At 36.3% G+C, this 12,020-nt stretch overlaps 1 protein-coding gene across 2 annotated transcripts in view; it reads left to right on the top strand.

The window, feature by feature from the left end:
- The window catches only part of PLCB1 (phospholipase C beta 1), an 840,557-nt gene that overhangs the window by 17,827 nt on the left and 810,710 nt on the right, over positions 1-12,020 (top strand). For both annotated transcript variants that reach the window (XM_027840410.1, XM_027840412.1), the window contains exon 2: positions 9,488-9,565. In XM_027840410.1, coding sequence (XP_027696211.1) covers positions 9,488-9,565 — 78 coding nt within the window. The remainder of the gene's footprint in view (positions 1-9,487; positions 9,566-12,020) is intronic.

Below are 12,020 nucleotides of genomic sequence, written 5' to 3'. Positions count from 1 at the left end.
TGTGTTTATTTGGAAAATAATCTAATTACTCTGACTTTAACTCTGTACACAACAGATAAAACATGGGTGAATGGTTTTTCAAAATTTTCTTCCTTTCTTTCTCTATGCTTCCATTGCCCCCTTATTTTTATTCAATGCCCCCCAGTTGCACCTGAGGCTACTGCCACACCCCTGGATCATTTTAGCACACCCCTCCCAAGAGGTGGTATCTTCCACTTTGGGAACCTGTGTGTATGAATGCCATTATGGTCATTGTATCAAGCCCCAAAACATTACAGAACAACTTGAGTGCAGTCATAACAAAAGAGTTTGTCTTGTCTGTCCATACAGGAAAGACCAAATGGATGAAAAAATGTCAATTGCTTAGATTTCAATATGCAGCAGAATGGACAAATTATAGAGCTTATCCAATAGTATGTATGCCTTTAACAGGCAATCCAAATGAACAATGAGTTCAGTGAGCCCAGAGTTGAAAAGGAATAGAGTACAACGAATTGTTTGTGGGAAATTTAATGCACTTTTACAGATCCCAAGCTTGCTATGATAACTAACACCTGTCTTTTTTTAATTGAAACATTTTTACTAGTGGTGCTGTAAGGCGGTTAAATCACTTCCTTTGTGGAATCACAAAGATTAGCATCACACAGAGCATAATGAAAAGCTACATGGTAGGTGTGAGCAAATGGAAACATACAGCCTACTATGAACTCTAAAGTACCTAAATAAAGAATATCAACACAGAATTGTATTACAGAAAGACAGGATAGGTTGGTCACATGTCAATAGCAATGGATGACAAATAGATGACTGCTGTACTCTTTTTCTACTCTTATTATGTCAGGAGAAATTGCAAAAGGTCTCCAGAACACTGGGTAGACTGCCTGTCCTGAAAATTTTTTAAAGAAAATGGATAAGTATCTCACAGGATGGGCAGACACAGATGAGTTGTAATATGCATTGCTGGAGTAGCTCCTGAACTGACTATCTATAAGGATCCATTTGAGTTGAGAGTAGCCAAAATATAAAGTGAACTGACACATATGTAAAATCAAGAGCAATTTCCCAATAGATATATATTCAAATGATGCATAGAGGTTTTGAAAGAATTTCAAACTATAAATGAACATCTAAAACATTTTCCAAATCACCCATTATAAGAAAATACAAATTAAAACAATATTTCACTTCACACTTTGCAAATTGACAAAGATGATAACAATCATGACAGTCAATATTGAATGGGCTTTGGAAAGACAGTCACACTGTGGGTTTAGCTCTGGATTGGTCCTGTTATTCTGTACATAAACTTGGAATTAGGAAAGTAAATGCGTGAACTGTCTGTGCCCTTTGAGCCATAGATCCAATTACTGGTACATACTCCAAGGAATTTAAAGACAGAAGCAAAGGTCTAGTATATTTCAAAAAAAAAAAAATATTCATAGCATCACTGTGGCAACAAAGAATTGTAAACAAACTGGTTACCCATCCATCTGGGAATATCTGGGAAAAACTAGTATATAAATGAAACAGCTAATTATTGTACAGCAAGAAATTATATATTATATATATGTATATATACCCACATGTATGTGTGTATATATATTTATGTGTGTGTATTTATATGTATGACATTCAGAGAAGCTTGCAAAGAGTGGTATGAATTGATGGAGAGTGAAGTGAGGATCTAAATTCACTATGCACAGCGATTATTGTTTTTCAGTCATTCAGTTGTGTCCAACTCTTCATGACCTCAGGGACCATACCATCCATGGGGTTTTCTTGACAAAGATACTGGAATGGTTTTCCATTTTCTTTTCCAGTGGATTAAGGCAAACAGCGGTTAAGTGACTTTTCCAGAGTCACACAGCTAGTTAGTGTCTGAGGCCAGATTTGAACTCAGATCTTCCTGAATCCATATCTAACACTCTATCCATTGAACCACCTAGCTGCCTCATGCATACTGATTACAATAGTGTAAATGAAAAGACAACTAAAAGTAAGTTAAAACTTGAATAATTTGGAAAGCAATGAAGGACCCCGGGAGCAGATAACGAAAAATTCCTCTTTCCTTATGGCAGAGAAGAAAATAATACTTAGACAAGGTATTGTATACATGGTCAGATTCTGTCATAGTATTGAATGGTTTTGCTTTACTGTTTTCCCCTCCCAAAAGACTCTACCACCCCCAAAATGACTATAGTAAAAGCAAAAGGCATCAATAAAACAGGGTAAAAATGATACATGAATAAAATTTATATTAAAATTTTATATTTTGTTAAATATATATGTACTGTCCTTTCTCCATATAAAAGTTAATATTTATGTTTTCAGAATATCTTATTATTTATAATTAACATTGGTTTAAAAACTTTCCCCAATCCAAACTGAATCTGAGATTCACATTCCTCTCATTTTACATATGAAGAAAAAAGCTCAAGAGAGGAAAAGGGACTTGTTGGAAGACATGTGGATCCTTAGTCAGAGGCACTGGATTGGAATTGAAGTCCCCTAACTTTGCTCACTTACGCTAGACCAAGCTGCTTTCCTTATGTCTCTAGAGCTATAATTGCAATCGTTAGATGGTATGGTCAAGATTTTTGACATTTTTCTGTGCCATACTTAATGATTAAAAAATATGTGTCCATGACAGTCTCTTTATACCACTTCTTTACTTCCCTCAAGTTTGTATAATCTCAAACTGTACATGTTATAGATACAAAAAGATTTAGGAAAAGAGTAGATGAGATTTCCTACTTCAGTTCTTACCTACCTCCCACCATTATCCCCCAAAAAATTCTATAAGCAAGACAGACCAGGAAGTATATGACGATCTAAAGAATGTATTTCTGAAGATATGAAGAGAAGCAATTCTGATGAGGAATAAGGAAGAATTTGTCCGGGGGGGTTATGTGTATAAAAAGGGGACTTATCAGCCAACTTATATCTTAAAAATTATGAGATCGATAGACAGGCATACACACAGAAGATGGAAGGAAAAACAGGTAGTAACATTTCCAGGAATCAAAATCAAGGAAATTGTCCTAGAGATAATTAGAATCTCATATCTCTTTTTTTTTCAAATTCACAAAATTGTCCTTCATTGGTCCTAAAGTTCTTCTGCCATTTTCCATAAGCTTTCAGAAATCACTGACAAGAATCAGGAATCTCATCTTCCACTTACTTCATTTTCTTTTCCTAAGATGTGGTTTATTTGGGCTTGGCAACTTTAATTCCTACAGAGGAAGCTAGTGCTCCCTTACCTAGGTATGAACTTCCCTTTAGCCATCTGTCTTCCAATATTTCTAGTCTTAGTATCATCTTCCTTGGCAGGGAAAGCAGAAGCAAAGTCTTTAATATTGATCTTAACATTCTCCCCAATCCAAACTGAGTCTGAGATTCACAGAACACTACAAGATTATCTCACCCAACCCTTTCATCATACATATGAAGAAAAAAGAAAGGTAAAGTGACTTGTTGAAAGACACATGTATCCTTAGTGGGAGAGACTAGATTGGAATTGAAGTCTTCTGATTTTTGTTCACATGCTACACCAAGTTGCTTTCTTAATATCTCTACAGATATAACTGCAATTGTTAGATTGTGTGGTCAGTCCTTTTGACACTTTTCCATTCCATATTTAACGATTTAAAAATATGTGTGCATGATAATCTTTTAATGTCACTTCAAATCATCCTGAATTCTTTACTTCCCTCTACTTTATATAATTCTAAACTAGACATAAGAGTTAAATAATGGTAAGAATTAAGTTAAGTAATAAGTAAGAATTAAACAGACCTGTCATTTCTTTGTCATTACTAATCATCATAGCCTCTACCCCAAGTAGGGGTCCTATCCCTTCTTTTATCCTCTTTGCTTCCTTCAAAACATCTTAAGAACAAACAAATAAAAAACCCTTTTTTGTTGTTCTATGCTTTTAGATTCAAAGTGTCAGATCATTTTACCTTTTGCATACTGATGACACTTTTAAAGGAGTGTTTCATGTTTTGTATTCAATTCAGCAAACATTTATTAAGTGCCTACTGTGTGCCAGGTACTTGGCTAAGCACTGGGGATGCAAAAAGAGGCAAAAGACAGTCCCAGCCCACAAGAAGCTTACAATCTAATGGGAGAGACAATATGTAAACACGTATATACAAAGTGAGCTATGTACAGGATAAATAGAAGTTATTGAAAAGGGAAAACACTGGAAATAAGAGGGGTTGTGGAGGCTTCCTGTAGAAGGTGAGATTTTAGGTGAGACTTGAAGCCAGGGAGATCAGTAGTTGGAGCAGATGAGGGAGCATATTTTAGGCATGGGGGACAGCCAGATAAAATGTTCATTGCTGAGAGATGGAGTGCCTTGTTTGCAGAATAATCAGGAGGCCAGTGTCACTGGATCAGAGAGTTCATGTTGGGGAATAATGGATAAGAAAACTGGAAAGTTAGGAAGGGGTTAGGTTATGAAGAGTTTTGAATGCTAGTATTATAGATTATAGATAGTATTTTGTATTTCCTTCTGGAGGCAATAGGAAAGCACTAGAGTAGGATGGTTTCATGATCAGACTTGTGTTTTAGAAAAATCATTTAAGTGGCCGGATGGAGGATGGAGTAGAGTGGGGAGAGACTTGAGGGAGACAGACCCACCAGCAAGCTATCGCACTAGTCCAGGTCTAGGGTGATGAGGGCTTGCACTCGAGTGGTGCCAGTATCAGAGGAGAGAAGAGGGTGAGAGATATTGCAAAGGTGAAATCCACAGGTCTAGGCAACAGCTTGAATGTTGAAAGTGAGAGATATTGAGGAATTGAGAATGGCTACTAGGTTGTGAGTCTGAAGGACTGGGAGAATGGTGTTGTTTTCTATAATAATAGGAAAGTGGGAGGAAAGAGTTTAGAGGAAAATATGAGTTCAGGTTTGGACATATTAAGTTTAAGATGTTTCCTGGACATCTAGTTTGAGATGTCTGAGAGGCAGTTGGAGATATGGGAGATTGGAGGTCAGCAGAAAGATTGGGGGAGGAAAGGTAGATCTGAGAATAAGATGGTAATTAAATCCATGGGAGCTGATGAGATCACTGAATGAAGTAGTTCAGAAGGAGAAGACAGTGGGGCAAGTTCAGAACCCTGAGGGGCACCTATGGTTAGATGGCATGATCTGGAGAAGGATGCAGAAAAGAAGACCAAGGAGTAGTTAGATAGGAGGAGAACCAAGTGAGAGTGATATCCTGAAAACCTAGAGAGAAGAGAGTATAAAAGCAGGAGACAGTCATTAACAGTGTCAAAGGCTACAAAGGGGTCAAAGAGAATAAGGATTGAGAAAAGACCATTGGATTTGGCAACTAAGAGTTCATTAGTACTCTAGAAAGAGCAATTTTGGTGGAATGATAAGGTCAGAAGCCAGATTGTAAGGGGTTAAGAAGAAAATGAGAGGAAAGTGGAGGCACCTATTTTAGATGACTTTTTAGAGGAGTTTAGCTACAAAAGGGAGAAGAGAGATAGTATGATAGTTAACAGGGATGAAAGGATCAAGAGAGGGTTTTTTCAAGATAGGCAAGACATAGGCATGTTTGTAGGCAGAAGGAAATGAGCTAGTAGAGGGAGAGAGATTGAAAATAAGCAAAAGTGTGGGTGACAGAGGGGATATTCTATTAGAGGAGATGAGATGGAATGGGATCACTTGAACAAGTAGAAGGGTTAGCTTTGGTAAGGAGTAAGGTCACTTCATCATTTGAAACAGGGGTGAAGAAGGAGAAAGTGGCAAGTCACCTGAATGATAGGAGAGGAAGAAGAGGGGAAGAGGGAATTCATAGTGAATGACCTCAGTTGTTTTTGTAAAATATGAAGTAAGGCTGTCCACTCCATTATTCTTTGCCTAAACTTTGGGCATTTTTGTGTAGATAGTCAAGGATATAGATTTTATTGCTGGCTCTTTTCTTGAATTTTGTCTCCTGTGAATTTCTTGGCATTCCCAGTTTTATTCTTCCTTCTTTGTGACTCTCTATGGTAACTGCAGGGGATATTTGTAAGCAATATATCCTTCCCTCATCCTTGTTAGTCTAAACTCTTTTTGACTGGATTTGCTAGATTCATGACAAATCCATCCTTATTAGGTTTTTGTTAGGTGTGCTCTGTTCCAGAGGAATCTGTCAGATGTATATTCTAAGCTATGGTTCAGAAATCTATCCAACCATCCCTCTCTACATGTGTGGATGCTGCAAGAAATGGAACTTTTGATATTAAGCAACAAATTCTGGTTCATTTTAAATTTGAGCTAGAAGTTTCCATGTGTGCTATTTTGCAACTAATGGAAGCTCTTTTTTTGTCTCATATGTAGGAAGTCAGCTGATTCGAATTAAAACTCTTGTTTCTAATTCATTCTGGCAGCATTGTGAGAAAATATTCTCATTGATCAGAGAAAACTAGAAACATTTTCAGAAACTTTTATTTCATTACTGTGCATCCTTTTGATATTAAACCAATTTCTATATTAAATAGATGCTTTAGAAGATACTTTAGAAGATTCATGATTTCACTTGTGTGAGTGTGTTTTCTATCCACATAGATTTTAAAGCCTCTTCCTCAAATTCTCCACACCTCTAGCCCAGTTTTTTCCCCCGTTTTTTCCAACCAATCTTTCATAGAATCCTCATATCACAGAATTTTTGAATTGGAAAGGATCTCAGAGTCCATCTACTCCCATGTGTACCATACCCAACATGTATTCAGCATTCATTTAAAAACCACGAGTAATGAATGCCTCTACTGTGTCCCATTGAACTTAGTGAAGGTTTGGCACACAATGGATCCTCAATAAAAACATGTTGTATTGGATTGATTCTAATTGGGGGGCCTAAAAAAGACCTTAGATATTAAGTTAGCCAATCTCCCCATTTCACAGAAAAGGAAACTGAGTCCCAAAGGTCAGGAAAGACTTGCCTAAGGTGATATATTGAGTTGGCAGTTGAACCAGGGAGAACTCGGATCTCCTGATTCCATGTCTATTGCAAATAGTATTCCATTATAGGGAGGGTTTAACTATTGTTAACTGTTGGGGAATTGATGTTAGGGTCCTAAGATGTAATGCTCAAGGAACTCATCCACTCCAAGCCATTCATTTTGGAGATGAGGATTTGAGCCACTGTCTTCTGATTTCAAAATCCACTGCTTTTCCTTTTCACTCCATGATGTTGTCCTATTTGGTAGGAGTTTTTAAAATTACATTTTACTTCATAAAGTAATAAAATTGAACAAGTTAACTTTGTTTAACACTTTAAGTTTATAAAGAACTCTCCCTACAACAGTCTCTTAAGGTAGGTAGTACCAGTGTTGTTATCCCTATTTTATGGATGAACGGACTGAAGTTCAGTGATACAAACTGACTTGCCCAAGTCATATAACTGGTGCGAGGGTTGGGATTTGAACCTACATTTCTCCTGACTCCAAATCCAGTCAGTACTCTTTCTATGACACCATACTTCCCTTTTAAAAAGGAAAATGTCTTGCTTGGGGTTAAGGACTCTATCTCTAAATCTTGAATGGTCTTTTGATTCCATTTGCCGTTGCTGTTCAGTTGTTTCAGTCATATCTGACTCTTTGTTGACCCCATTTGGGGTTTTCTTGGCAAAGGTACTGGAGTGGCTTGGTATTTCCTTCTCCAGGTCATTTTACAGATTTTCGAGGAAACTGAGGCAAACAGAGTGAAGTGACTTGTCCAGGGTCGCACAGTTAGTAAGTGTCTGAGGCCAGATTTGACCTCATGAAAATGAGTCTTCCTGAGTCTAGGCCTGGCACTCTATCTACTACACCACCACTCTCCATGTTCCATGCTTAGTTTTTACTCAATGGAACATCATGCCTCTCAGGCATGAGCACCTGAAATCTTATCACCATACAGATTGACTCAGCTTTTGATAGTCAACACCTTCTCCCCTCCCTCAGTTGCCTCTCTTTCTGATTGGAGGACTAAAGAGAAGAGCAATAATCTCCCCAAACCTTCTTTTGTAGAGGACTCAGAACTTTCCAAGTAATTCTCGATTTTCTATAAGCAACTCTGCTTCGTTTAGACTTCACAGAACACCATGCCCTGACTACCTGTTTCAATATCCCTTAGTGTACTGTCTTTCTCAATTAGACTTTAAGCTCCTTGAGGGCAGGGGCTAGTTTTCTTTTTTTTTTCTTTTTATTCCCAGAATCTACCACAGTACCTGGCACATAGTAGGTATATAACAAATGTTTATTGATTGATTATTGTACTTGTATGGTATATTATTTAATCATCACAGAAGTGAAGACTTTATCTTCCTAACCCTGGCTTGCATTGAGAAAATGAATAAAGGGTCTACTCACTGTAGTAGAGGCCTCCTTTTATTTATTCTTTTAGTATCTATGGAGTACCATTACACAGTTATGATTATTCATCTATCATCTTGGAATTCCCTACACATAATCAGCCTACCTCTGGACCCTGATCATGTCCTTGATAAAATCTTTCACATAAATTCTTTCACAGAAACCAGGACAATTTTAATAAACTTTGTTTTGTTTTGACCCGAAGTTACCTGTGGAATGGCAGCATAGATTAGTAGAAGTCTGGACTTGGAGTCAGTAAGTTCTGGTTAAAGTAATGATTCCGATTGATACTAGCTGTATGATCATGGGCAAGTCACTTAGCATCTCAGGGTCCATGGAGATCTCTGATTTTAAGGTTAAGAATCAGTCAGGTGGAGGGTAAAGCATAACATGATTTTCATGATTTTTTCTCCATGTATGAAAAGACAAAAAAAATAACAAAAATTCTGGTCATTGCTTTCTTTTTAATGCACCTCTACTAAAGAGACATCATGTTTCCAGTGAAAAATATTTTTTCTTATACAGATGGTGTACATTTCTGATAATTATCATTGGAAAGAAAATAAATTTCAAGTATCTTAATATAATGACTGTGACATAGGTCAATTTTATTTAAAAACATGAAAGTTTCAGGACATGCAATTTGAATCAGGCCTCTTTTTTTTATAAGATGTATAGAAGAAGTCCTTATTTGCTGTTGCCTTGGAAACAGAAATGCTCTGATATTTTGATTGATCTCATTATCTTGGATAGGTAGAATTAAAAATATTATGAACTAGCATTGATTTTTATTTATTTAAAAATATTTAAATTTCAGGTGTTAAAAAAGCACTGTGAAAAATGTTAAAAAGAATAAAAGCAAAGCAGGTTTATAAAACAAAGTGCCACAAATCAGATTGTATCATAATTTTTATGCACAGTGATTATCATTTACCCATCTACAGCAGACCATTTTGATTATTTAGCATATTAATTCATTAATATCATAAATAATCACATCTAATTTGGTAATATCTTCTCATAATTGGTAAGTTCAGGCTGTCTTTTAAGCAATTATGGAGTATCAAAATAATTCCAAAGTAAAATACAGTACTATGACTTTAGTGTCTTACATACTATCTTTTTCGCTCTTTCATTTCCAGGACTCCACTATTGTTACTCCAATTATTCTGAGGACTGATCCACAAGGATTTTTCTTTTATTGGACAGATCAGAATAAGGTAAGATATGTAATACCTTCTTTTAAAATATCTAAAGTTGGTCAATTGATGGAACATTTTTAAAGATGTTTCAATTTTTGGAAAATTCACATGTATATGTAGACTGGATGGAGTCTTAATCTGTTGATGTTGTTCCTATTTTGAATAATACTCCCAGTTTTTGGTGCCTATTATGAACTTTTAGGGGGGAAATATTAAAACATTTAGTAGTTAAGATTTAACAATCTGTTGAAGCAGAATGGTTGATTATCTAGGGTCTGGATTCTGAATTTAAATCTTAACTCTGTACTTATTTATAAAATAGGTTTACTCCAATAAATCTCTGCATATTCTGTGGTTGAATTTTCTATCAGAAAAGAATAGGTGAAATGATGCTACATATTTATCAGAATGACTATATAATGTGCTATTTTGATTACTGCTGTTCATATGTTTATAGGGCTATGAACATAAAAATCTGGTTAAATTAGGTTTTGTACCTACTATTGCTTATTGATTCCTTCTCCCATAGCATCTCCCTCCTACCTCCAACCTAAAGAGTGGAATGACTAAAAAGAATGTGAGCTAACCCAGGAGGTTTGCCAATCCAGACACTAGGCAAACTAACATTAATGAAAATGCCCTTGACTGACACCTTTCTCTCCTCCTTTCTTTTTTATTAAATTATCCTGCTGGATTCAATAAGAACTTGACCTTGGTAATTTGTTCAGGTGAACCAATATAGGAAGTGTTTCATACACTTTCATCAAATAAAGTGCATATTTCATTTTGTCTTTAGCAGGAACCTTCAAAAAGCTTTTGAAGATTTTCTAACAAAGCATCTTTGCTTTTGTACTCTGAGTTTAGGATTAATAATTCACATACATTATAAAATAATCCATTAAAGATAATCCATGCTGAATTAAGCAAAGTTGAATTGATACATTACTGTTGTTTAGATTTAGTAGCCAATTAGGCAGTATGATAATTGTAGCAACCCCACTCATGATAATTCCTCAAATCTCACTGTAATTGCCTCAAGGGACTCTAGGAGGAACCTGAAGGGGCTGACTTTCTATTATCATGCTTATAAGCCCCTACCAGTATTGTTCTCAATAACAATCATCTAGCAAATACTTTTAACAAAGGTATTTACTCATATGATAGTTACAAAAAACAATTTTCATGTAAGTATGGGGTATATTCTCCTACAGTTTTACACAAGGCCTATTGAGAGAAAAGGCACAAATTAAAGTTTAAAAACAGTAAGGAACATCTGCAGAGAACACATATGGCAAAGGGGTAACACACCTTGGCTATTGGAAATTATTTTTTTTCTTCATACAGCCTTCATGAAGTTCTTTCTTTTGGGTTACAAGCATCAGTACTTTTGTAGGTTACGTTGCTGCACTTTTGTCTGTTATGGTGGGGGGGAGGATCACACTCCCTGAAATGACTATTGTTCCCAGCTAGATATGTGGTCTCTTACTGGTACCATCTCTGTTATCCTAGCTAGAGTCACTGCTAGTGATCCAGACTCTCTAATAACATGAGCAGTGTTGGTAGAAGATTGAGAAATACTCACCTTCCTTCTCTTCATACCCCCCCCCCCCACCCACCAAAAGCCATTGCCTCTTGAGGAATTGGCTGTAACCTCTGATGTGGAACTCTTTCAACACTACTCATTGCTTAACTAACTGATTTAATGGGTTTGCTCTTTATTGTTTTTATTTACAGTCTAAGAGGTATTATTTGATCTTCTCAATAAGATGTTTCCTGTGCGCCGTATCTGCCTTTCCTCCAATGGTCAAAACCCTATAATCCTCTTGAATTGATTGAGGGCTTATTCATACCTGGATCATATTTTTTGATTGACTGATTCAATCCAATATCTGAGACTTCTGTGATTATATTAATTGGGATCAGGGTAGAAAGCCACCCTTGAACAAGAATATTCAAATAAATTGACTGTAGGTTAGGTGTTAATTCCTGTTGTCCTCCATTTTACTTTACACTGAGGGAAAAAACTCTGTGAACTCTCTGTATACATAGAGATTACCATTATAGGAAGAGAGCTAGTTTGCAAGAGTAGGGAAGGAGTAGTGGGAGAGTCAAATGAGACCAGGATTCAGGTGTAATAATTAAAATATTGTCACAGTTATACAGTGAATTGGATAATGTCCTGGTATTACTTCCTTTATTGATCCCCTTACCACTGATAAATCTTACTGACTTTTTCACCTTCCCTACGTGCTATAACTACTACCCTCCACATCTGGTCTTAATTCAACCTTGATTTGTGAAAGAAATAGAGAAAATTACTCTGATTTATTATGCCCTTTGAGGAGTACTGCAAGGGTTGTTTGCAAATTAAATCTTTGCCCTGATTCCACTCTCAACCTAGAGGTTCAGAGCCAATATATATCTCTGTGTTGGTATTAACATGGAACTTTTTCTCATCTGGATTCATTGACGG

The sequence above is a fragment of the Vombatus ursinus genome, unplaced genomic scaffold (assembly GCF_900497805.2).
Source record: "Vombatus ursinus unplaced genomic scaffold, bare-nosed wombat genome assembly UNPS02014841.1, whole genome shotgun sequence".
Taxonomy (NCBI): Eukaryota; Metazoa; Chordata; class Mammalia; order Diprotodontia; family Vombatidae; genus Vombatus; species Vombatus ursinus.
Note: the sequence above shows the minus strand (reverse complement) of the source record. Positions and strands in the feature narration are given on the sequence as shown.